This window comes from Pristiophorus japonicus, chromosome 1 (assembly GCF_044704955.1).
Source record: "Pristiophorus japonicus isolate sPriJap1 chromosome 1, sPriJap1.hap1, whole genome shotgun sequence".
NCBI classification, from domain to species: domain Eukaryota; kingdom Metazoa; phylum Chordata; class Chondrichthyes; family Pristiophoridae; genus Pristiophorus; species Pristiophorus japonicus.
Window position 1 is genome coordinate 321,796,814 of NC_091977.1, and position 27,775 is coordinate 321,824,588.

Consider the following 27,775-nt stretch of genomic DNA (forward strand, 5'->3'; position numbering starts at 1 on the left):
TTCTTTTAAAACAATTTGGACTAAGTTTATTAAACACAACACATGCAAATAACCTATCGAACACAACTGCAGTCTATTAGTATCCTACGGACTCTACTTAATTACAACAGATACAATGATATTACAATAAAAAAGGTATACTTTATTTCCCTCTGGCAAAGTACACGGCCTGCTCCTTTGTCTGTAGAGGGAGATCCTGCTTTTTGCTGTGTGCTTAAGAAAAGAGACAGAGCAATCTTTGGCTTGAGTTTTTATACCTCTTAAGGCCATAGTTTCTCAGAAAGCCTCAGGATTGGGTCTTGGTTCCAGGGCCATTCCTGATTGGCTTCTCCTCATACATGTGTCTGTCTGGAGCACCAGTGCCATTCCTTGATTAGGTTAATGGCTTTCCAATTGTACTGTACAGGGTATTGATGAGGCCGCACCTGGAGTACTGCGTGCAGTTTTGGTCACCTTACTTAAGGAAGGATATACTAGCTTTGGAGGGGGTACAGAGACGATTCACGAGGCGGATTCCGGAGATGAGGGGGTTACCTTATGATGATAGATTGAGTAGACTGGGTCTTTACTCGTTGGAGTTCAGAAAGATGAGGGGTGATCTTATAGAAACATTTAAAATAATGAAAGGGATAGACAAGATAGAGGCAGAGAGGTTGTTTCCACTGGTCGGGGAGACTAGAACTAGGGGGCACAGCCTCAAAATACGGGGGAGCCAATTTAAAACCGAGTTGAGAAGGAATTTCTTCTCCCAGAGGGTTGTGAATCTGTGAAATTCTCTGCCCAGGGAAGCAGTTGAGGCTAGCTCATTGAATGTATTCAAATTACAGATAGATAGATTTTTAACCATTAAGGGTTATGGGGAGCGGGCGGGTAAGTGGAACTGAGTCCACGGCCAGATCAGCCATGATCTTGTTGAGTGGCGGAGCAGGCTCGAGGGGCTAGATGGCCTGCTCCTGTTCCTAATTCTTATGTTCATATGTAATTAACATATTTTCTAGTTTGGTAAGTTTCAAAGCCATGCTTCCTTTGTAACTTGAGCTCTGCCCAGTCAGGAGACATGAACTTGGGGAAGGTATCCATTTTGTCTCTTCAAACTTTTCTTTTCGTATAATCTATACTTTTAACATTTATATATAGAATCAATTTTATCATTACTAAACACTTCTATTCTTACAGCCACCTGAACACCTCTAGCCAAGGACCAGCTTTTATACCTTTCATGGTGCTGCTCTTGACCCACACACCCACTAGAAGACAGTGATGCAGCCTGCAGTTGACTTCCTGTGAGTCTCTTTCCTTCCCTTGATGGTGTCCCATGCTGCCCTCGTGTACATCTTGCTACAACAGCATAGCTCAGGAGGCTAACCTGCATCCCCCGACTGTTGTGGAACTTTGCATCGGTCTCCAATCTGCTGCACTGGCAACCCTAGTCTAAAATCATTATATATCTGCGTACCATAAGCAATTAGCACATACTTCAGAGTGAGTAACAGCGCAGCAACACACTGAATGGTTCAGTTGACTTTCATAAACCCCTTGCACGATTAATCATGTCATCTATAGTAGAAAATGAATGTTAAGCTTCAAAACATGACATTTTATTAAACTATTTTGCATTGTGGAATAACAATATTTTGGAAGTTTCCACACGGATTAGGTAGGTTTGGTGTCCTTTACTGTTGTGATTTCAATGCATGAAGGAACAGTCTGCACTATGATGTGTCCAAAGATATAGCATGTGGCTGTAGAAAACAGTTCATCACATTGTCTTCATTTAATGCAAACAGTTCATTCTTGAGCAATGTGTGCAACTTGAAAGTCTGTTTGGAATCACCAGTAACAATAGTTTGAATTAGATTTTCTTTAGTCTCTAACTCTCTCTGCTGTATTCCTGCTGTCTGTGTGTTATTTACTGGCCATTTTGGGGTTTTCTTTTACACACTTTAAACACCCAAAATGCTTCTTGCAGAATTATTTGTGTCCCTCTTATGCAGTTCCTCTACATGTTGCAGGGCAAGGATTAATACTGGAAACTTCAAATAGTTTTTCTTCCAAATATTATAGCGTTGTAATTCCAAATTGTTGTACAAATTCTGGAAGGGTATACACATCACCCCATCCGATGGTAGGAGCCATACTGATAAAATCATCCAGGTTCATCTTCGCCTCTAGATTTCAACCAGTGACAGGTTAGGAGATGCAAGTTTTAAAAGACACGTCGCCCTCCCCCAGGACACGTCACGTTGCCCCCCTCCCCCCACAAGACACGTCACGTCACGTCGCCCCCGCCCCCCCCCCCCCACAGGACATGAGCCCAGTCCAAACTTTTAATTACATTAGAAAACATGCGTTATCAGTTTTTGGAGCATTGCTTTTTAAAGTTCCCAACACATTTTCTTTCACTGACCTGCAGTTTGAATACAGGGATACGATGGAGGAGTCATGCGCCACATTCCACAAGCATCTTTCATATGAGACCGATCTGAAGCGAATGTCTTCAGGAACAGATCTGCTCTTAGAACTCTCATTTTCCTGCACAAAAATAGTAGCATAATTTGTTGCATAATATATTTCTGCCTCTGTTTTTTGAGCAATATCTATTCCTTCCAAGTATCTTCTCTCTTTTCCTAAACTCTCGTTTCATAATTTTTTTCTTCTTTCCATCTTTTTGTTTCCATGTCGGCTGTGACTCAGTGGGTAGCACTCTCGATTCTGAGTCAGAAGGTTGAGGGTTTAAGTCCCACTCCAGAGACTTAAGCACATAAATCTAGGCTGACACTCCTAGTGCAACACTGAGGGAGTGCTGCACTGTCGGATGTACCGTCTTTCTGATGAGACGTTAAGCCGAGGTCCTATCTGCTCTTTCATTGGACGTGCAAGATCCCATGGCACTATTTTACAGAAGAACAGGGCAGTTATCCCCGGTGTCTAGGCCAATATTTATCCCTAAGCCAACATCACTAAAAGAGATTTATCTGGTCATTATCACTGCTGCTTGTGGGATCTTGCTGTTCGCAAATTGGCTGCGGCTTTTCCTACATTACAACAGTGACTGTACTTCAAAAGTATTTAGTGCTTTGTGTCATCCTGAGGTCATGATTCTGTTTCCTTCTTTTCTCATTTTCTAATTTTCTCTCCTTCTCCTATGATGTCACTGATTCCTTGTTGGGGCATGGTTTTATGGTCTGAGGCAGAGGCCTCCGACAGTATCCCTTCCAAATAGCCATTCTTTCACATGTGAGCCTAGACAGTTAGTGCTCCTCACTTATTTAGCATGGCAGACAAACGCAATCCTGTCCACACTCGTACACACGTACTTTTACATAAGAACATAAGAAATAGGAGCAGGCCATTTGGCTGATCTGATCATGTACTCAGCTCCAAGTCCCTCCCCGCTCCCCATAACCCCTTATCGCTCATAAATCTCCACCTTAAATATATTCAGTGACCCAGCTTCCACAGGTCTCTGGGGCTGAGAATTCCATAGATTTACAACCCTCAGAAAAAATTCTTCCTCGTCTCAGTTTTAAATGGGCGGCCCCTTATTCTGAGACTATGGGCCCAAGTTTCCACATGATTTGCGCCTGATTTTTAGGAGCAACTGGTGGAGAACGGACTATCTTAGAAATCGCAATTCTCCACATTTTTTTTTCTGCAGTTCTAATCAATTAGAACAGTTCCACTTTGGAACAGAATTTTTTCTTCAAAAGGGGGCGTGTCCGGCCACTGACGCCTGAATTCAAAGTTTCCACAGTGAAAACGTACTCCAAACTAACTTAGAATGGAGCAAGTGAAGATTTTTGTAGAACTGAAAAAACCTGTTCTACACATTAAAAAATCAGGCGCAGGTTACAAATTAGGCGTCCAGAACGAGGTGGGGGGGGAAGGGGGGGGGAGGGAAGTCATTAAATTCTATAATAAATCCTTATTTATACTTCTACAAATATTATACAAATAAATCCAACCTGAATAAACATTTATAAGCAAAGAAAAGATTAAATAAACCATCTTCCTACCTGTGTGAAAGTGCTTCAGCCAGGGAGAATGCTGCAGGCGTTCGTTCCCACAAGGGGGTGGGGTGGGGGGGATAGAGAAAGCCGTTCGTTCCCGCGGGGGTGGGGGAGGAGAAAGCCGTTCGTTCCCGCGGCGGGCGGGGAGGGGGAGGGAAACGGCTGCCTCAACTTTGAGGCTTCCTGCAGCCTTCTCACTGCTGCAAGAAGCCTCAGTGCTGATGTGCTGATGGCAATGTGCTTTTATTAAAAAATGTTCAAAAATTAAACAGCTACAAAGAACTACAAAAATGGCCGAGTGCCAATGTTTCCTTCACACTGCGCGTGCGCGAACGCTGCAATACGCACGCGCAGCGTTGCCGGCAGGAAAAAAACTAATTTAAATAGTACCCGCCCCCTCCCACTTACAAAATCGGCGCGAGTGTAGGCTCCGCCCCCCTGGGCGCCGCGCCAAACAGACAAGGAGCTGCAGGGCGCTCCAGAATCGCGCGTTTTTTTTCTGGCGCCGTTTTAGGCGCGAAAAACGGGCGCCCAGCTCGGAGGGGCGCCCGTTTTTTATCGTGCAGAAACTTGGGCCCTATGTCCCCTAGTTTTAGTTTCCCCAATGAGTAGAAACATCCTCTCTGTATCCACCTTGTTGAGCCCCCTCATTATCTTATATGTTTCGATAAGATTACCTCTCATTCTTCTGAATTCCAGTGAGTATAGGCCCAACCTACTCAACCTATCTTCATAAGTCACCCCTCTCATCTCCAGAATCAATATAGTGAATCTTCTCTGAACAGCCTCCAATGCAAGTTTATCCTTCCTTAAATACGAAGATCAAAACTGTACGCAGTACTCTAGGTGTGGCCTCATCAATACTCTGTACAGTTGTAGCAGGACTTCTCTGCTTTTATACTCTATCCCCTTTGCAATAAAGGCCAACATTCCATTTGCCTTCCTGATTACTTACTGTACCTGCATATTAACTTTTTGTGTTTCATGCACAAGGACTCCCAGGTCCCTCTGTACTGCAGCACTTTGCAATTTTTCTCCATTTAAATTATAATTTGCTTTTCTATTGTTTCTGCCAAAGTGGATAACCTCACATTTTCCCATATTATACTCCATCTGCCAAATGTTTGCCCACTCACTTAGCCTCTCTATATCCCTTTGCAGATTTGTGTGTCCTCCTCACAATTTGCTTTCCTGACCATCTTTGTATCATCAGCAAACTTGGTCTCTTCATCCAAGTTATTAATATAGATGGTAAATAGTTGATGACCCAGCACTGATCCCTGCGGCACCCCACAAGTTACTCTTTGCCAACCGGAAAATGACCCATTTATCCTGATTGTTTTCTGTTAGTTAGCCAATCCTCTAACCCCGTGAACTTTATCTTGTGCAGTAACCTTTTATGTGGCACCTTATCGAATGCCTTCTGGAAATCCAAATACATCACATCCACTGGTTCCCCCTTATCCACCCTGCTCGTTACATTCTCAAAGAACTCCAGCAAATTTGTCAAACATGATTTCCCTTTCATAAAACCATGCTGACTCTGCTTGATTGAATTATGCTTTTCCAAATGTCCTGCTACTGCTTCCTTAATAATGGACGCCAGCATTTTCCCAACGACAGTTAGGCTAACTGGTCTATACTTTCCTGCTTTCTGTCTGTTAACATGGATCACTGGATACTGGTTAGGAGTGCTTAGATTTTCCCCTCCCTCGGGCTTTACACCATTGGTAGCATACTTAACACCTTACAGACCAGAGTTTGACCCCCCCCCCCCCCCGATTTCCGTCGCCCCACCACTGGTAATCGTGCCTTCAGCTGTCTGGGCCCCGAGCTCTGGAATTCCCTCCCTGAAATTCCCAGCTCATTCCCTCTGTAATTAGTAATATTTATAAAGTTCATCCATCACATTCTGACCACTGAAAAGTTGTGAAGAACTAATCAAAGGAATATCTCTTAAATTACAGCTCTCCTCACCTTCGAAAAGCCGGTTGGATGAGATCTTCAGATCTGAAGGCTTCTTTCACATAAGAATCGAAAGGACATGGAAATGGGAGAGTCGTATCCAGGTCATAGACCTCACAATGCTGTCCTCCACAATCGTGGAGTAGGATAACATGGTAATCCTGGTTTAAAATACATTATTATTGTAATGTTTGCACTATAGTATTTTGGATTACAAGCAAACTATAATTGCTATTAATTTATCAATAATTATATACTTACTGTAACACTTGTATTTATGTGGTGCTTCTCACATCAAAATATCCTAGAGCGTTTACACAATTAATTACCTAATTAAAGTCACAATTGTTACACAAGTAAATGTAGTAGCTGTTCTATGCCCAAAAACTACAAACAGCTGCAAGATGAATGGCCAGACAATCTGCTTTTAGGTGGTATCTGCTGCCGGTATTCTAACTTGCACCAGGTCCCGTACACCCATCACCCCTGTGTTTGCTGACCTACATTGGCTCCCAGTCCGACAACGCCTAGATTTTAAAATTCTTATCCCTGTGTTCAAATCCCTCCATGGCCTCGCCCTCTCCCTATCTCTGTAACCTCCTCCAGCTCTACAAACCTCTGAGATTTTTGCGCTCCTCCAAATCTGGCCCCTTGAGCATCCCCAATTTTAATCGCTCCACCATTGGAAGCTGTGCCTTCAGGTGCCTGGGCCCAAAGCTCTGGAATTCCCTCCTTAAACTTCCTTTATGTTACTCCTTAAAACCTATCTCGTTGACCAAGCTTTTGATCACCTTATGTACCTCGGTGACAAATTCTGTTCGGTAACACTCCTCTGGAGCGCCTTGGGACGATTTACTAAGTTAAATAAATGCAAGTTGTTATTGTCATTGGTTGAGAGAGAAATATTAGCCAATACACCGCAAGAACTGCCCACTCTTCTTTGAATAGTGCCATGGGATCTTTAAGGTTCACCTGAACAGGCAGATCGGACCTCAGTGTGATGGACAAGGAGCGAGAGTTCCAGGCCCAGATAAAGGAGCCCGAGAGTCGGGAGGAGCCAGCTGCTGCAGGGACAAAAAGTAAAAAGAATCGAAATCGAAGTGTGACGTCACAACCAAGCAGGTAAATGATTGGCTGGTGGATTTGTGAGTATTTTTCTTTTCAATAGGAAACCTTTGGCATTGTTGTAATTAGAAACTGCAAGTAAATATATGTGATCTTTATTATCTAAGGAGAACCAGTTAATTAAAATCGGCTGTTTGCTGAGTAGCTGCTGTGTGTGTTGTGCTCAGGTTTAGAGTTTAGTTCTACTTGATAGTTGCAAGTGTAACTAGAGGGATGACAGGACAGCTCAGTCCTGTGGATTGCACATCCTGTGGCATGAGGGAAATCCTGGATGCTTCGCACAGCCGGGACAACCATGTGTGCAGGTGGTGTCTCCAGCTGCACCAACTCGAGCTCCGCGTTTCAGAGTTTGAGCGGCGGCTGGAGTCACTGCGGTGCATCCGTGAGACTGAGAGCTACGTGGATAGCATGTTTCTAGAGGTGGTCACCCCGCAGCTTAAGAGTGTGCAGGCAGATAGGTTTTGGGTGATCCCTGAACAGAAGAGGAGGACTAGGCAGTATTGCAGGAGTCCCCCGAGTCCATCTCACTCTCCAACCGGTATTCTGTTCTGAGTACCAGTGAGGGCGATGGTGGCTCTGGGGAGTGCAGCCAGAGCCAAGTCCATGCCACCACGGGTGGCTCAGTTGCACCGGGGCTGGGGGAGGGGGGGGGGGGGGGGGGGGGGAGGAAAAAGAATGGAAGAGCTATAGTGGTAGGGGATTCCATAGTCAGGGGAGCAGACAGGCGTTTCTGCGGCCACAGATGTGACTCCAGGATGGTATGTTGCCTCTCTGGTGCCCGGGTCAAGGATGTCACTGAACAGCTGCAGGGCATTCTGGGGGGAGAGGGTGAACAGCCAGAGGTCGTGGTCCACATCGGTACCAATGACATAGGTAGGAAGAGGGATGAGGTCCTGCAGGCAGAGTTTAGGGAGCTAGGAGAGAGATTAAAAAGCAGGACTTCAAAGGTAGTAATCTCCAGATTACTCCCAGTGCCACGAGCTAGTGAGTACAGAAATAGGAGGATAGAACAGATGAATATGTGACTGGATAGATGGTGCAGGTGGGAGGGCTTTAGTTTTTTTGAGGCATTGCGACCGCTTCTGGGGGAGGTGGGATCTGTACAAGCCGGACGGGTTGCACCTCAACAGCGCCGGGACCAATATCCTCGCAGGGGGGGTTTGCTAGTGCTGTTGGGGAGGGTTTAAACTAGCTTGGCGGGGGAATGGGAACCTGAAAATAGATTCAGTAGGGAGGGGAGTGAAGCTGGAATTAGAAAGCAAAAATAAAGAAAGAGAGTTTGAAGAAGAGAGGAAACAAGCAGAAAAAAAGGTTAAAAAACACAAATTTAAAGGCACTTTGTCTAAATGCACGTTGCATTGGTAACAAAATAGATGAATTGACGGCACAAATTGGGACAAATGGGTATGATCTGATTGCCATTACAGAGACGTGGTTGCAAGGTGACCAGGACTTGGAATTAAATATTCAGGGGTATTTGACAATCCGGAAGGACAGACAGAAAGGAAAAGGAGGTGGGGTTGCTCGATTGATAAAGGATGGAATTACTGCAATAGTGAGAAACGATATTGGCGCAAATAATCAGGACGTTGAAACAGTTTGGTTGGAGATAAGGAATAATAAGGGGAAAAAGTCACTGGTGGGCGTAGTCCATAGGCCTCCTAACAGTAGCAACTCTGTTGGTCAGAGCATAAATTAGGAAATAGTGGAGGCTTGTAAAAAGGGAACAGCAATAATCATGCGTGATTTTAACCTCCATATTGATTGGACAAATCAAATTGGTCAGGGTAGTCTTAAGGAAGAGTTCATAGAGTGCATAAGGGACGGGTTCCTTGAGCAGTATGTAACAGAACCAACCAGGGGGCAGGCTATCTTAGATCTGGTCTTGTGTAACGAGACAGGATTAATAAACAATCTCTTAGTAAAGGATCCCATTGGAATGAGTGACCATAGCATGATTGAATTTCAAATTCAGATGCAGGGTGAGAAAGTTGGATCTCTAACCCACGTACTAAGCTTAAATAAAAGGAGACTTTGAAGGTATGAGGGCAGAGTTGGCTAAAGTGGACTGGGAAAATAGATTAAAGTGTAGGACGGTTGATGAACAGTGGTGTACATTTAAGGTGATATTTCACAACTCTCAACAAAAATATATCCCAGTGAGGAGGAAAGGGTGTAAGAGAAAAGATAGCCATCTGTGGCGAACTAAAGAAATAAAGGACGGTATCCAATTTAAAAACAAGGGCATACAAAGTGGCCAAAACGAGTGGGAGGACAGAAGATTGGGAAGCTTTTAAAAGCCAGCAAAGAATGACTAAAAAAATGATTAAGAAAGTGAAGATAGGCTATGAAAGTAAACTACCACAAAATATAAAAACAGATAGCAAGAGTTTCTATAGGTATATAAAAAGGAAGAGTGGCTAAAGTAAATGTTGGTCCCTTCGAGGATGAGACCAGGAAATTAGTAATGGAGAACATGGAGATGGCAGAAACTCTGAACAAATATTTTGTATCAGTCTTTACCGTAGAGGACACTAACAATATTCCAATAGTGAATAGTCAAGGGGCTATAGGGGGGGTGGGGGGAGGAACTTAACACAATCACAATCACAATCACTAAGGAGGTGGTACTCAGTAAGATAATGGGACGAAAGGCAGATAAATCCCCTGGACCTGATGGCTTGCAACCTAAGGTCTTAAGAAAAGTAGAGGCAGGGATTGTGGATGTATTGGTTGTAATTTACCAAAATTACCTGGATTCTGGAGAGGTCCCAGCAGATTGGAAAACTGCAAATGTAATGCCCTATTTAAAAAAGGAGGCAGACAAAAAACAAGAAACTATAGACCAGTTAGCCTAACATCTGTGGTTGGGAAAATGTTGGAGTCCATTATTAAAGAAGCAGTAGCAAGACATTTGGAAAAGCAAAATTCAGTCAGGCAGAGTCAGCATGAATTTAGGAAGGGGAAGTCATGTTTGACAAATTTTCCGGAATTCTTTGAGGATGTAACGAACAGGGTGGATAAAGGGGAACCAGTGGATGTGGTGCATTTGGACTTCCAGAAGGCATTTGACAAGGTGCCACATAAAAGGTTACTGCACAAGATAAAAGTTCACGGGGTTGGGGGTAATATATTAGCATGGATCGAGGATTGGCTAACTAACAGAGAACAGAGAGTCGCGATAAATGGTTCATTCACTGGTTGGCAATCAGTAACTAGTGGGGTGCCGCAGGAATCAGTGCTGGGACCCCAACTATTTACAATCTATATTAACGACTTGGAAGAAGGGACTGAGTGTAACGTAGCCAAGTTTGCTGACGATACAAAGATGGGAGGAAAAGCAATGTGTGAGCAGTCAGTCGAGGAGGCGGGAGCTCTGAGCAGCGCGAGTCCGGGGTCGGCGAGAGGCCTATAAAGGCCAGCGGGAGTCGAGCACTTCGAGCAGTCAGTCGAGGAGGCGGGAGCTCTGAGCAGCGCGAGTCCGGGGTCGGCGAGAGGCCAATAAAGGCCAGCGGGAGTCGAGCACTTCGAGCAGTCAGTTAAGGAGGCGGGAGCTCGGAGCAGCGCGAGTCCAGGGTCGGCGAGAGGCGTACCGGTGCAGCTACAGGGAGAAAGCAAAAAAGTAGAAAGAAACAGAAAGGTGACGTCACAGCCAAGGGGGTAAGTGATTGGCTGGTGATTGGTGAGTAGTTTTCTTTTTTCTTTTTTCTCTTCGATAACAGTGAGTAATTTTTAACATTGTTGTTGCCAATTTAAGTGTATCTAAGGGTTAAGTCATGGCAAGAGAGCTCGGTCACGTGATATGCTCCTCCTGTACCATGTGGGAACTCAGGGACGCTTCCGGTGTCCCTGACGACTACATCTGCGGGAAGTGTATCCGCCTCCCGACGGTCCGCGTTGCGGAGTTGGAGCTGAGGGTGGATTCACTCTGGAGCATCCACGATGCTGAGAATGACGTGAGTATCACTTGTAGCGAGTTGGTCTTACCGCAGGAGAAGAGTCCACAGCCAGATAGGGAATGGAAGACCAACAGGAAGAGTAGTGCAAGGAAGGTAGTGCAGGGGTCCCCTGTGGTCATCCCCCTGCAAAACAGATACACCGCTTTGAGTGCTGTTGAGGGGGATGACTCATCAGGGGAGGGCAGCAGCAGCCAAGTTCATGGCACCGTGGCTGGCTCTGTTGCACAGGAGGGCAGGAAAAAGAGTGGGAGAGCGATAGTTATAGGGGATTCAATTGTGAGGGGAATAGATAGGTGTTTCTGCGGCCGCAACCGAGACTCCAGGATGGTATGTTGCCTCCCTGGTGCAAGGGTCAAGGATGTCTCGGAGCGGGTGCAGGACATTCTAAAAAGGGAGGGAGAACAGCCAGTTGTCGTGGTGCACATTGGTACCAACGACATAGGTAAAAAAAGGGATGAGGTCCTACGAAACGAATTTAAGGAGCTGGGAGCTAAATTAAAAAGTAGGACCTCAAAAGTAGTAATCTCGGGATTGCTACCAGTGCCACGTGCTAGTCAGAGTAGGAATCGCAGGATAGCGCAGATGAATACGTGGCTTGAGCAGTGGTGCAGCAGGGAGGGATTAAAATTCCTGGGGCATTGGAACCGGTTCTGGGGGAGGTGGGACCAGTACAAACCGGACGGTCTGCACCTGGGCAGGACCGGAACCAATGTCCTTAGGGGAGTGTTTGCTAGTGCTGTTGGGGAGGAGTTAAACTAATATGGCAGGGGGATGGGAACCAATGCAGGGAGATAGAGGGAAACAAAAAGAAGGCAAAAGCAAAAGACAGAAAGGAGATGAGGAAAAGTGGAGGGCAGAGAAACCCAAGGCAAAGAACAAAAAGGGCCACTGTACAGCAAAATTCTAAGAGGACAAAGGGTGTTAAAAAAACAAACCTGAAGGCCTTGTGTCTTAATGCAAGGAGTATCCGCAATAAGGTGGATGAATTAACTGTGCAAATAGATGTTAACAAATATAATGTGATTGGGATTACGGAGACGTGGCCCCAGGATGATCAGGGCTGGGAACTCAACATCCAGGGGTATTCAACATTCAGGAAGGATAGAATAAAAGGAAAAGGAGGTGGGGTAGCATTGCTGGTTAAAGAGGAGATTAATGCAATAGTTAGGAAGGACATTAGCTTGGATGATGTGGAATCTATATGGGTAGAGCTGCAGAACACCAAAGGGCAAAAAACATTAGTGGGAGTTGTGTACAGACCTCCAAACAGTAGTAATGATGTTGGGGAGGGCATCAAACAGGAAATTAGGGGTGCATGCAATAAAGGTGCAGCAGTTATAATGGGTGACTTTAATATGCACATAGATTGGGCTAGCCAAACTGGAAGCAATACGGTGGAGGAGGATTTCCTGGTGCATAAGGGATGGTATTCTAGACCAATATGTCGAGGAACCAACTAGGGGGGAGGCTATCTTAGACTGGGTGTTGTGTAATGAGAGGGGATTAATTAGCAATCTCAATGTGCGAGGCCCCTTGGGGAAGAGTGACCATAATATGGTGGAATTCTGCATTAGGATGGAGAATGAAACAGTTAATTCAGAGACCATGGTCCAGAACTTAAAGAAGGGTAACTTTGAAGGTATGAGGCGTGAATTGGCTAGGATAGATTGGCGAATGATACTTAAGGGGTTGACTGTGGATGGGCAATGGCAGACATTTAGAGACCGCATGGATGAACTGCAACAATTGTACATTCCTGTCTGGCGTAAAAATAAAAAAGGGAAGGTGGCTCAACCGTGGCTATCAAGGGAAATCAGGGATAGTATTAAAGCCAAGGAAGTGGCATACAAATTGGCCAGAAATAGCAGCGAACCCAGGGACTGGGAGAAATTTAGAACTCAGCAGAGGAGGACAAAGGGTTTGATTAGGGCAGGGAAAATGGAGTACGAGAAGAAGCTTGCAGGGAACATTAAGGCGGATTGCAAAAGTTTCTATAGATATGTAAAGAGAAAAAGGTTAGTAAAGACAAACGTAGGTCCCCTGCAGTCAGAATCAGGGGAAGTCATAACGGGGAACAAAGAAATGGCAGACCAATTGAACAAGTACTTTGGTTCAGTATTCACTAAGGAGGACACAAACAACCTTTCGGATATAAAAGGGGTCAGAGGGTCCAGTAAGGAGGAGGAACTGAGGGAAATCTTTATTAGTCGGGAAATTGTGTTGGGGAAATTGATGGGATTGAAGGCCGATAAATCCCATGGGCCGGATGGACTGCATCCCAGAGTACTTAAGGAGGTGGCCTTGGAAATAGCAGATGCATGGACAGTCATTTTCCAACATTCCATTGACTCTGGATCAGTTCATATCGAGTGGAGGGTAGCCAATGTAAACCCCACTTTTTAAAAAAGGAGGGAGAGAGAAAACAGGGAATTATAGACCGGTCAGCCTGACCTCAGTAGTGGGTAAAATGATGGAATCAATTATTAAGGATGTCATAGCAGCGCATTTGGAAAGAGGTGACATGATAGGTCCAAGTCAGCATGGATTTGTGAAAGGAAAATCATGCTTGACAAATCTTCTGGAATTTTTTGAGGATGTTTCCAGTAAAGTGGACAAGGGAGAACCAGTTGATGTGGTATATTTGGACTTTCAGAAGGCTTTCGACAAGGTCCCACACAAGAGATTAATGTGCAAAGTTAAAGCACATGGGATTGGGGGTAGTGTGCTGACGTGGATTGAGAACTGGTTGTCAGACAGGAAGCAAAGAGTAGGAGTAAATGGGTACTTTTTAGAATGGCAGGCAGTGACTAGTGGGGTACTGCAAGGTTCTGTGCTGGGGCCCCAGCTGTTTACATTGTACATTAATGATTTAGACGAGGGGATTAAATGTAGTATCTCCAAACTTGCGGATTACACCAAGTTGGGTGGCAGTGTGAGCTGCGAGGAGGATGCTATGAGGCTGCAGAGTGACTTGGATAGGTTAGGTGAGTGGGCAAATGCATGGCAGATGAAGTATAATGTGGATAAATGTGAGGTTATCCACTTTGGTGGTAAAAACAGAGAGACAGACTATTATCTGAACGGTGACAGATTAGGAAAAGGGGAGGTGCAACGAGACCTGGATGTCATGGTACATCAGTCATTGAAGGTTGGCATGCAGGTACAGCAGGCGGTTAAGAAAGCAAATGGCATGTTGGCCTTCATAGCGAGGGGATTTGAGTACAGGGGCAGGGAGGTGTTGCTACAGTTGTACAGGGCCTTGTTGAGGCCACACCTGGAGTATTGTGTACAGTTTTGGTCTCCTAACTTGAGGAAGGACATTCTTGCTATTGAGGGAGTGCAGCGAAGATTCACCAGACTGATTCCCGGGATGGTGGGACTGACCTATCAAGAAAGACTGGATCAACTGAGCTTGTATTCACTGGAGATCAGAAGAATGAGAGGGGACCTCATAGAAACGTTTAAAATTCTGACGGGTTTGGACAGGTTAGATGCAGGAAGAATGTTCCCAATGTTGGGGAAGTCCAGAACCAGGGGTCACAGTCTAAGGATAAGGGGTAAGCCATTTAGGACCGAGATGAGGAGAAACTTCTTCACCCAGAGAGTGGTGAACCTGTGGAATTCTCTACCACAGAAAGTAGTTGAGGCCAATTTACTAAATATATTCAAAAGGGAGTTAGATGAAGTCCTTACTACTAGGGGGATCAATGGATATGGCGAGAAAGCAGGAAGGGGGTATTGAAGTTGCATGTTCAGCCATGAACTCATTGAATGGCAGTGCAGGCTAGAAGGGCCGAATGGCCTACTCCTGTACCTATTTTCTATGTTTCTATGTTTCTAGGAGGGCACAAAAAATCTGCAAAACGACAGACAGGCTAAGTGAATGGGCAAAAATTTGGCAGATGGAGTATAATGTTGGAAGGTGTGAGGTCATGCACTTTGGCAGAAAAAATTCAAGAGCAAGTTATTATTTAAATGGAGAAAGATTGCAAAATCTTTGGTACAGCAGGACCTGGGGGTACTTGTGCATGAAACACAAAAGGACAGTATGCAGGTACAGCAAGTGATCAAGAAGGCCAATGGAATCTTGGCCTTTATTGCAATGGGGATAGAGTATAAAAGTAAGGAAGTCTTGCTACAGCTATATAGAGTATTGGTGAGGCCACACCTGGAATACTGCGTGCAGTTTTGGTTTCCATATTTACAAAAGGATATACTTGCTTTGGAGGCAGTTCAGAGAAGGTTCACTAAGTTGATTCCGGAGATGAGGGGGTTGACTTATGAGGAAAGGTTGAATAGGTTTGGCCTCTACTCATTGGAATTCAGAAGAATGAGAGGTGATCTCGTCGAAACATATAAGATGAGGGGGCTTGACAAGGTGGATGCAGAGAGGATGTTTCCACTGATGGGGGAGACTAGAACTAGAGGGTATGATCTTAGAATAAGGGGCCGCCCATTTAAAACTAAGATGAGGAGAAATTTCTTCTGAGGGTTGTAAATTTGTGGAATTCGCTGCCTCAGAGAGCTGTGGAAGCTTGGACATTGAATAAATTTAAGACAGAAATAGACAGTTTCTTAAACAAATAGGGGATAAAGGGTTATGGGGAGCAGGCAGGAAAGTGGACCTGAGTCCATGATCGGATCAGTCATGATCGTATTAAATAATGGAGAAGGCTCGAGGGGCCGTATGGCCTACTCCTTCTCCTGCTCCTATTTCTTATGGTCTAATGTTCTTATTAGGAAGACCAAAGCCATCATCTTCGGTCCCCACCAGAAACATTGCCCATCTCCCCTCCTGCCTCAGCCCATCTGCTGCCGAAACCTTCATCCATGCATTTCTCACCTTCAAATTCGACTATTCCATTGCTCTCCTGGCCAGACTCCCATCCTCCACTCTCCTTAAACTTCAGCTCATCCAAAGCTGCCCATATTCTATCTCGCACCAAGTCCCACTCATCTAACACCCTGTACTGCTGATTTACAGTTACTCCCAGTAACACATTGCCAAAAATTTAAAATTCTCATCTGCCTGTTTGAATCCCTTAATAGACTCACCCCTCCCTACATCTGTAACTTTCTCCAGTTCTACAGCCAAACGCCCCATCCTTAAGAATTCCATGTTCCTCCAGTCTGGCTTCTGGTGCATCTCACACGCAAATGTCTTTTGACAGATTGCACGTATCCCTGCAGCGAGGACAACCGCGGAGCAGAGATTGCGCTATTTGCCCCACTCTTGCCCAGCGAATGTCCTTCAAATTCTTACGCCTGGTAAAAGCAGGCGTATATCCTACTTTTACCAGCGTAAGAATTTTAAAACATAGAAAAATTAAATTTAATCACTTATTTTTATATTAAAAACCCTGTCCATTAAGGCAAGTTTATTTTTAACCCAATTAAAACATGTTTAAAAAAAAAATCTAAATTTTTTTTTCTAAAACATTTAATTACATTCAATTTCAATTAATTTTAAATACGTGAGGTGTTTTTTTTATTTATTGTGTTGTGTTTCTTGTTTTTGGGGGGTACTCTCATTGATAGTAATGGGAGCTCATACAAACAGCGTTCCCATTATTATCAATGAGAATACTAGATGTTCATTGGTGGTCCAGGCCCACGTAATCCCAGAATACGAATACATACCTGGAAGACATGTTCCCGTACGCTGGACTGCGAAACTGGGCCTCCGAGCGCAATCCTATGTTCCTCCGGGACCACCAGGTATTTGTGTCATTTTTTTTCCGGACGGAGGCGTTCGCCCAAAGGAAGCCTCCAACCGAAATTTTCCCCCCCCCCATTGATTAACAAAGTGATCACTTACCCAGACTACTGGCTGATCGCCATGGCCAGACTGCTGTCTCCAGATAGGCACCTTTGCAAAGAATGAAGTGAATAAAAGCAATGTAAAATTAGACAAAAAAGCTATCCCACAGTCGTTATTCAAGTCTTCAATGTGACTGTTAATTTTCTTTAATTACTGTATCATGTCAATGGTGATCAGGTCATTCTTGCTTGTACGTTTCAAATAATGCAACTAAGAGAGAATGGGCTATAATGGGGACCCCTCTGGTGGCTCAGTGGGGAACTGCACTATACAGTGTGAGGATGAGCCTTTCAAAGCATGCTGAGCCCAGATTCAATCCCTTGTCCATGTCAAGTTAGCCGATCTCAAAATAAGCTATATTGTTGAACGTAAACTTTACATAGAAACATAGAAAACAGAGTAGTAGGCCATTCGGCCCTTTGCGCCTGCACTGCCATTCATAATGATCATGGCTGATCATCTATCTCAACACCATATTCCCGCTTTTTCCCCATACCCCTTAATGCCTTTTGTATCTAGAAATCTATCTATCTCCTTCTTAAATATATTCAGTGACTTGGCCTCCACAGCCTTCTGTGGTAGATAATTCCACAGGTTCACCACCTTTAGTGAAAAAATTTCTCCTCATCTCAGTGCTAAATTTCTTACCCTGTATCCTGAGACTGTGACCTCTTGTTCTTGACTTCCCAGCCAGGGGAAACATCCTCCCCGCATCCAGTCTATCCAACCCAGTCAGAATTTTATACGTTTCAATGAGATCCCCTCATATTCTTCTAAACTCTAGTGAATACAGGCCTAGTCCACCCAATCTCTCCTCATACGACAGTCTTGCCATCCCAGGAATCAATCAGTCTGGTGAACCATCGCTGCACTCCCTCTATGGCAAATATATCCTTTCTTAGGTAAGGAGACCAAAACTGCACACAATACTCCAGGTGTGGTCTCACCAAGGCCCTGTATAACTGTAGTAAGACATTCTTGCTCGTGTACTCAAATCCTCTTGCAATGAAGGCCAACATACCATTTGCCTTCCTATCATTGCTGTGTTTCTTATTCAATCTCACTTGTTATCAGTATTTAATGTTGCTAATGTGCTACACATATTGAGCAGACAGAGCTTCTGTTGTCCAGTGACTGCATGGTGTACAAGTTCATAGAATCTTACAGCACAGGAGGCCATTCGGCCCATCGTGTATACGCCGCTCTTTCAAAGAGCTATACAATTACCACTCTCCTGCTTTTTCCCCAGAGCCCACCATTTTCTTTTTAATTATTTATCCAATTCCCTTTTGAAAGTTACTATTGAATCTGCATCCATCGCCCTTTCAGGCAGTGCAATCCAGATGGTAACAACTCGCTACATTAAAAAATTCTTCTCATCTCATCAAATTTATGTCTTCTGCCAGTAGAAACAGTTTCTCATTTGCTGTGTCAAAATCCTTTATAATTTAAAACTTCTCTCTTAAATCTCCCCTCAACCTTCTCTGCTCTAAAGGAGAACAATCCCAGCTTTTCTAGTCTCTCCACATAACTGAAGGCCTTAACATCCTTCCGAAAGTTCGGTGCCCAGAACTGGACACACAATACTCCATTTGAGGCCTAACTAGCGATTTATAAAAGTTTGGCATAACTTCCTTGCTTTTGTACTCAATGCTTCTATTTATAAAGCCCAGAATTCCTTACGTTTTTTTTTCAAAACAACCTTTGAGTGGAGCTCATTATTAAATTGTGCAGCAATGTTAATAGGTAACAGAGTCCTTAACATAGAAAATAGGTGCAGGAGTAGGCCATTCGGCCCTTCGAGCCTGCACCACCATTCAATAAGATCATGGCTGATCATGCACCTCAGTACCCCTTTCCCGCTTTCTCTCCATACCCCTTGATCCCTTTAGCCGTAAGGGCCACATCTAACTCCCTCTTGAATATATTAAATGAACTGGCATCAACAACTCTCTGCGGCAGGGAATTCCACAGGTTAACAACTCTCTGAGTGAAGAAGTTCCTCCTCATCTCAGTCCTAAATGGCCTACCCCTTATTCTAAGACTGTGTCCCCTGGTTCTGGACTTCCCCAACATTGGGAACATTCTTCCCACATCTAACCTGTCCTGTCCCGTCAGAATCTTATACGTTTCTATAAGATCCCCTCTCATCCTTCTAAACTCCAGTGAATAAAGGCCCAGTTGATCCAGTCTCTCCTCATACGTCAGTCCAGCCATCCCTGGAATCAGTCTGGTGAACCTTCGCTGCACTCCCTCAATAACAAGAACATCCTTCCTCAGATTAGGAGACCAAAACTGAACACAATATTCCAGGTGAGGCCTCACCAAGGCCCTGTACAATTGCAGTAAGACCTCCCTGCTCCTATACTCAAATCCCCTAGCTATGAAGGCCAACATACCATTTGCCTTCTTCACCGCCTGCTGTACCTGCATGCCAACTTTCAATGACTGATGAACCATGACACCCAGGTCTCATTGCACCTCCCCTTTTCCTAATCTGCCACCATTCAGATAATACTCTGCCCTCGTATTTCTGCCACCAAAGTGGATAACCTCACATTTATCCACATTATACTGCATCTGCCATGCATTTGCCCACTCACCTAACCTGTCCAAATCACCCTGCAGCCTCTTGGCATCCTCCTCACAGCTCACACCACCACCCAGTTTAGTGTCATCTGCAAACTTGGAGATATTACATTCAATTCCTTCATCCAAATCATTAATGTATAATGTAAAGAGCTGGGGTCCCAGCATTGAGCCCTGTGGCACTCCACTAGTCACTGCCTCCCATTCCGAAAAGGGCCAGTTTATCCCGACTCTCTGCTTCCTGTCTGCCAACCAATTCTCTATCCACGCCAGTACATTACCCCCAATATCATGTGCTTTGATTTTGCACACCAATCTCTTGTGTGGGACTTTGTCAAATGCCTTTTGAAAGTCCAAATACACCACATCCACTGGTTCTCCCTTGTCCACTCTACAAGTTACATCCTCAAAAAATTTCAGAAGATTTGTCAAGCATGATTTCCCTTTCACAAATCCATGCTGACTTGGACCGATCCTGTCACTGCTTTCCAAATGCGCTACTATTTCATCCTTAATAATTGACTCCAACATTTTCCCCACTACTGATCTGATGTCAGACTAACCGGTCTACAATTACCCGTTTTCTCTCTCCCGCCTTTTTTAAAAAGTGGTGTTACATTAGCTACCCTCCAGTCCATAGGAACTGATCCAGAGTCGATAGACTGTTGGAAAATGATCACCAATGCATCCACTATTTCTAGGGCCACCTCCTTAAGTACTCAGGGATGCAGACTATCAGGCCCCGGGATTTATCGGCCTTCAATCCCATCAATTTCCCCAACACAATTTCCCGCCTAATAAGGATATCTGTCAGTTCCTCCATCTCGCTGGACCCTCGGTCCCCTAGTATTTCCGGAAGGTCATTTGTGTCTTCCTTCGTGAAGACAGAACCAAAGTATTTTTTCAATTGGTCTGCCATTTCTTTGTTCCCCATTATTAATTCACCCGAGTCCGATTGCAAGGGACCTACGTTCGCCTTCACTAATCTTTTTCTCTTCACATATCTATAGAAGCTTTTGCAGTAAGTTTTTATGTTCCCAGCAAGCTTCCTCTCGTACTCTGTTTTCCCCCTGCTAATTAAACCCTTTGTCATCCTCTGCTGAATTCTAAATTTCTCCTAGTCCTCAGGTTTGCTGTTTTTACTGGCCAATTTATATGCCTCTTCCTTGGATCTAACACTATTCTTAATTTCCCTTGTTAGCCACGGTTGAGCCATCTTCCCTGTGTTATTTTTACTCCAGACAGGGATGTACAACTGTTGAAGTTCATCCATGTGATCTATAAATATTTGCCACTGCCTCTCTGCCGTCAACCCTTTAAGACCAGAAACCAATTTAAAGCTGCTCTGCGCCATTGTGGTGAAAAATATAAGAACATAAAAAAAATAGGAGCAGGCGTAGACCATACGGCCCTTTGAGCCTGCTCCGCCATGCAATACGATCATGGCTGTTCTTCTACCTCACCTCTACTTTCCAACTCTATCCCCATATCCCTGAGTATCCAAAAATCTATCAATCACTGTCTTGAATATACTCAACAACTGAGCATCCACAGTCCACTGGGGTAAAGAAAGACAAAGATTCACAACCCTTTGAGTGAAGACATCGTTCCTTTCGCAAAATTATCCTGAGACTGTGACTCCAAGTTCTAATCTCCCCAGCCAGGGGGAACAGCCTTTCAGCATCTACCATGTCAAGCCCTCTAAGAATTTTATACATTTCAATGAGATCCCCTCTCATTCTTCTAAACTCCAGAGGTCCATTTTACTCAATCTCTCCTCACAGGACAACCCTCTCATCCCAGGAATCAATCTAGTGAACTTTCATTGCATCCCGTCTAAAGGCAAGTATAACCTTCCTCAGGTCAGGAGATAAAAACTGTTTACAGTACTCCAGGTGTGGTCTCACCAAAGCCCTACAGAATGGCAGCAATACTTCCTTACTCTTATACTCCAACCCCCTTGCAATAAAGGCTAACATACTATTTTCCTTCCTAATTCTTGCTGTACCTGCATGTTAATTTTCTGTAATTCGTGTACAAGGACACCCAAATCCCTCTGCACACCAACTAGTCTCTCACCTGGCATTAAAAAACTGCTTTACTATTTGTCCTACCAAAATGGATAATTTCACATTTTACCACATTATACTCCATCTAATATGTTCAGGTACTGCTCACCTGCTGATTATTTTTACAAAGTAACTAAAATTAATTCACTGGAAGAATTATTACCATTCTAATAACACATTTAATTTCAAATGTTTGTTCTGATTCCAATCATAATTATTCAGTTTCTAGGTGTATTTAGTTAGGGGTAGACATGGTTTAGTGGGCAGGACTCTCACCTCAGAGTCAGAAGGTTGAGGGTTCAAGCGCCACTCCAGAGACTTGAGCACAAAAATCTGTGCAGTACTGAGTGCGCGTGCTACTTTTCATCAAATTTACTGTTTTGGTGCCTGAAACAATTAACTCTATTCAGGGTGATAATTAAGTCTTTATGGGAAAAAGGAATGTATTAAAATTCTTGCACCTCAGAAGAAGAAAATGGACATTTTACTTTCAAACTGCACTTACCATCTTTTGATCATTTGATATAAAAACTGCATACCATTCTTCCAAAGGATGCTGTCTTCTATTCTTTATATATTCACAAAGTTTCCACACGTTTTCTTCACTGGAAAACACATTTAGTGATAGAAGAATTGTAATAATTCTTCCAGTAAATTAAGTTCAGTAAAAATAACCAGCAAGTGAGCAGTACCTGAATATATCAGATGGAGTATAATGTGGTGAAATATGAAATTATCCATTTTGGGAAGGAGAATAGTAAAGCAGATTTTTAAAATGATAGTTGAGAGACTAGTAAATGTTGGTGTGCAGAGGGATTTGAGTGTCCTTGTACAGGAATCACAGAAAGTTAACATTCAGGTACAGCAAGCAATTAGGAAAGACCGTTTGCTTAAACAACAACAACAACTTGTATTTATATAGCACCTTGAACGTAGTGAAATGTCCCAAGGCACTTCACAGGAGTATTATGAGATTAAAAAATGACACCAAGCACATAAGTAGAAATTAACGCAGGTAACCAAAAGCTTGGTCAAAGAGGTGGGTTTTAAGGAGCGTTTGAAGGAGGAAAGAGAGGTAAGAGAGGCGGAGAGGTTTAGGCAGGGAGTTCTAGAGCTTGGGGCCCAGGCAACAGAAAGCACGGCCACCAATGGTTGAGCGATTATAAAAAGGGATGCTCAAGAGGGCAGAATCAGAGGAGCGCAGACATCTCGGGGGGGGGGGGGCTGGAGGTGAATACAGAGATAGGGAGGGGCAAGACCATGGAGGGATTTGAAAATAAGGAATGAGAATTTTGAAATGTTACTTCAGGAAAGATGTAAAGGCCTTAGAAAGAGTACAGAGGTTTACTCAGATGTTACCAGGGACATGGGACTTCAGTTATGAGGAGAGGTTGGAAAAAGTTAGGACTCTTCTCCCTGGAACAGAGAAGATTAAGAGGTGATCTAATAGGGGTTTTCAAGATGATGAGAGGTTTTGATCGAGTAAATAGGGAAAAACTATTCCCTCTGGCGACTGGGTCAATAACCAGAGGTCATAGATTTAAAATCATTGGCAAAAGAACTAGAGCGGAGATGAGGAGAGTTTTTTTCACTCAGGTTGTGGGGATCTGGAACGCTCTTCCTGAAAAGGTGGTTAAAGCTGATTCCATAAATAATTTTTAAAAGGGAGTTGGACAGATACTTGAGAATGAGGAATTTACAGGATTATGGATAAAAAGCGGGGGTGTGGGACTAAACACGACTGCTCATTCAAAGAGCCAGCACAGGCATATTGGGCCGAATAGCCGCCTTCTGTGCTGTACGTTTCTATGATTCAAAGTGCAAAGCAGATTTTGCTTTCACTTCATTTCTTAAAGGCATGGCACTCATGGCTGGGATAAGACTCCAGAGGTACTGGTAGGCCTTTGGTACCTCATCCAAGTGGCCATTTGTCACGTGTAAGCGTAGACAATCTCATCAGGCTATTTTAGCCAAGGGCACATGACCAGAGCCGAGCTGGGACCGGTCTTTGTACACGTGGAGGTCAGATCCGCTGTCTGGAAAGAGTGATTGTAAAGAAAGACAAGGAATCTTCAAGATGGAGTTTGTAAGCTAGCAGTGAACTGCTGAATGCAGCAGTACATAAAATTGTTTTCAATCATAAATTCAGTTGTGTTTCCTTTATCATTTGATGCTGCAGTAGAAATGCCAACAATATTAGATAAGATCAATAAAGTGGGTTTGGTCAGTGACAATGGCAGATCAGAAGCATTAAAGGCCAGCATGGCTATAATCAGTCTTTTAATTCTTAAAGCCGATTATGAATAATCCTTCAAAGAAAAAAAAAACACCTTTCCAACAATTCTATATATTCCCAATTTCAGCTCAGAACAAGTGCCATTGGAACAGCAGGATCAAAACTGAAGCAGCACCAAGAACATTTGCAGATCTTCCTGCATCTGGTTGCAGAGTAACTTTAGTATGTGGGCCAGGGAAGTTTGGGAGGAAGTTTGGGGGAGGGGTGCAAGGGAGACCAATACAAGAGCAAGGGGTCAGATACCGTTTTACTTTAAAAAGCCTTACCTGCCCCCAAAAGAATGAAACTGATGCATTGTGGTCAAGATCAGGCGACTGATATTTATAGAATCATACAGCACAGTAGCATGCCATTCGGCCCATCGTGCCTGTGCCAGCTCTTTGAAAGAGCTATTCAATTAGTCCCACTCCCCTTGCCCTTTCCCCGTACCCCTGCAAATATTTCCTTTTCAAGTATTTATCCCATTCCTTTTCAAAAGTTACAATCAAATCTGCTTCCACCACCCTTTCAGGAAGTGCATTCCAGATCATAACAGAATCACAGAATGGTTAGAGTACGGAAGGCAGCCTGTCGAGCCCATGCTGACGTTCAACTAGTCCCACTCCTCTGCCCTTTCCCCATAGCACTGCAATTTTTTTTCCTTCAGATACTTATCCAACACCCTTTTGAAAGATAAGATTGAGTCTGCCTCCTCCACCCTTTCAGGCAGTACATTCCAGAACCCAACCACTCGCTGCGTAAAAAAGTTTTTCCTTACATCGCTTTTGGTTCTTTTGCCAATCACCTTAAATCTGTGTCCTCTGGTTCTCGACCTTCTGCCAATAGGAATAGTTTCTCTCTATCTACTCTGCCCAGACCCCTCATGATTTTGAACACCTCTATCAAATCTCCTCTCAATCTTTTCTGCTCCAAGGAGAACAACGCCAGCTTCTCCAGTTTGTCAACGAAACGGATATCCCGTATTCCTGGAATCATTCTCGTAAATCTTTTCTGCACCTTCTATAAGGCCATCACATTCTTCCTAAAGTGTGGTGCCCAGAATTGGACACAATATTCCAGTTGAGGTCGAACTAGTGTTTTATACAGGTACATCATACTCTATACCTCTATTTATGAAGCCCAGGATCTCATAAGCCTTTTTAACTGCTTTCTCACCCTTCCCTGCCACTGCCAACGATTTATGCACACATAACCCCAGGTCTCTCTGTTCATGCACCCCCTTTAGTGTTGTACCCTTCCATTTATATTTCCTTTCCTCATTCTTTCTACCAAACTGTATCCTTCACACTTTTCTGCATTAAATTTCGTCTGCCACATGTCCACCATTTCACTAACCTATCCATTTCTTCCTGAAGTCTTATCACTCTCCTCTTCACTGTTCACTATACTTCCAAGTTTTGTGTTGCTGGGGAAGCTAAAATTATAGAGGGTTAAAGTTAAAAGTAAGCTAACGGTATATAGGGTTAAACTGAACATATTCTAGTTTAACAATATAGTGCTAAACAACATTTAGTCATACTAGTATGGCAGAAGCAGAATGCATGTACACAGGACATCACAGCTCAAGATAATGGTGGACAGCAGCCTTCACTATGGTGTAAGGAACCAGCTGTTCAACCCGTGACAGTGGTCCGACGGGCTCCCTAGCTCCAAGGACACCTTGTTGGACAGCACCTAGCTTTTGCACTCTGGTCAAAGACTGCCCTAAGTGGAGGTACAGCATCCAGGAGGGCGCTGAGCACCTCAAGTCTTGTCGCCAAGAGCATGCAGAAAACAATGCAAGCAGCAGAAGGAGCTTGCAGCAAACCAGACTCCCCACCCTTTCCTTCAACGACTGTCTGTCCCATCTGTAATTCCCGTATTGAACTGTACAGTCATCGGAGAACTCACTTTTAGAGTGGAAGCAAGTCTTCCTCGATTTCAAGGGACTGCCTATGATGATGATTTGCACTGAAAACTTATTTGTGTACACAGTTAACTGGAATTGCCCATATATGGTATGGGAAATGTACAATATAATCTCTGCAAGAATGATGCTCTAAATGTATTTGAGGTGGTGAAGGCAGACAGCCATACCGCTCCCCTGCTAGCCTGTAATAATGGCCGGTTCGATTGAACTCAACATCTTGATTCAGAGTGATGATTTCCCACAACAATGTTATCTGCAAATTTTGAAATTGTGCCTTGTATACCCACATCCAATATATTATCAAGAAAAGCAGTGGTCTTAGAACCGACCCCTGGGGAACACCTTCCTCCAGTTCGAGTAGGTTTCTTCACATAAAAAAATAAAAGTACACTAATTACAACCCAGCTAAAGATATGGAGCTATGTTTAATTTTATGAAAGTTACATCAAAATAGGTGAAATTTTAACCTACAATAAGTGAGACCACCTCTCACAGGGAGTGGGGCTTGCCAGGCTTGCTTACCAGTAACAGCGGGTGTACACACAATCCTCCTTTATAATGGCGGAGATCTGGCATTTACCGCCTGGCCCTAACCTATCGGGGTTGGGGGTAGACATAACAACTTTGGGAAAAAACAACAGAACTGGCAAACCAATAAATGTAATTAGAAAAGAACAGTTTCAAAAGGCGACTTGCAAAGACCAGGAACCGGTGTGATTTCTCCTCTCGGAACCATCCATCAGAGAGAATATAGTTTTAAACAGACGGAGGACAATAGCGGTTGCACAGATGACGTAAGAGCCGCGCGGAGGGCTGCGCGCGCACACTGCAGCAGACCCTGCAGAGACTGATTGTTTGCGGCAAACAGTAAACTGTGGTTTGATTTGAACGCCAGTCAGATCTCCTGTTCAGTAATTTTACTGCCGCTTCTGCAATGCGATCAGACCGTGCCCATTTAGGAATACTTATATATATATCGGAATTGCATTAAATTGATAAACGGGGTTTCTTCATGTCTTTACATGCAGGTATTCCTCAATTATTAACTGCATCCTGTGTGCCTACTGCTCTATTTTGGTATTATATGCAAATTTTACAACCAACAGTTAGTTTCTGCATCAGGGTTATTTATGTGTAGGTAAGAAACAACTGGAGCCTGATCCTGAGATACTGAAAATAAAATAGAAGGCAGAGCCAAATAATGAGCAGCACAACCGGATACAGACGGATTTGGATATTTTAGAAATCATCATAAGCAGTCCCTCAGAATCGAGGAAGACTTGTGTCATGTATGTAACCTTCATGTAACTGTAACCTTCATAACAACACTGTACACTGTATACACCTAAGAAATGCACAACTTGACCACAGGGGGTGAACTTGTGGGAGACACTCCTCACCTGGTCATCCAGGTATATAAAGCGAGGTCCCACGCAGAGTCATCACTTCTTGGTCCTGTGAATAAAGCTTCAGGTCACAGAGTGACCTTGTCTGCAGAATGTGCCTCGTGTGAATTTAAAGTAGTGTGTAAGGACATTACATTTGGCGACGAGAAACGGGAATCAACGACTCACAAGAATGGTCAACGGTAGCACAGAGGAACGGTACTGTGTTGGTGAGGACTGGGACGATTTCGTTGAGAGGCTCCAGCAGAGCTTTGTCACGAAGGACTGGCTGGGAGATGCAGCGGCTTCAAGCGAAGGGCACATCTACTGACTAGCTGTGAACCTAAGACGTACGCGCTGATGAAAGACCTGCTTGCACCCGAGAAGCTGGCGGACAAAACCTTTGAAGAGCTCAGCAAACTGATCGGTGAGCACCTCAAACCGGCGAGCAGTATACACATGGCCCATCACCGATTCTATACACACCGACATCGGGAAGGACAGAGCATACCGGACTTTGTTGCGGACCTTCGGCGCTTGGCCAGTCTCTGTAAGTTCACAGACGCCTGCGGGGGGAGATGTTAAGGGATTTCTTTATTGAGGGCATTGGTCATGCCGGGATTTTCAGGAAGCTAATTGAGACCAAG

The 27,775-nt window shown here is 44.1% G+C and overlaps 1 protein-coding gene across 5 annotated transcripts; it reads right to left on the reverse strand.

Annotated features, from left to right (window-relative positions):
• On the reverse strand, positions 1 to 26,500 carry ntaq1 (N-terminal glutamine amidase 1). Of its 5 annotated transcripts, XM_070873792.1 has the most exons (7): positions 26,266 to 26,344; positions 25,170 to 25,248; positions 22,044 to 22,143; positions 16,878 to 16,928; positions 5,988 to 6,136; positions 2,408 to 2,532; positions 1 to 2,168 (listed from the first exon to the last, which is right to left on the reverse strand). In XM_070873792.1, exons 2-7 carry the CDS (start codon positions 25,175 to 25,177, stop codon positions 2,059 to 2,061), a joined length of 543 nt encoding a protein of 180 aa, XP_070729893.1. In that variant the 5' UTR covers positions 25,178 to 25,248; positions 26,266 to 26,344; the 3' UTR covers positions 1 to 2,058. The 5 variants fall into 5 exon arrangements, with proteins under 5 accessions (XP_070729893.1, XP_070729887.1, XP_070729945.1 ...); XM_070873786.1 differs by lacking the exon at positions 25,170 to 25,248 and having other exon boundaries at positions 26,266 to 26,500; XM_070873844.1 differs by lacking the exons at positions 22,044 to 22,143; positions 25,170 to 25,248 and having other exon boundaries at positions 26,266 to 26,500.
• Between the last annotated feature and the right edge of the window lie 1,275 nt (positions 26,501 to 27,775).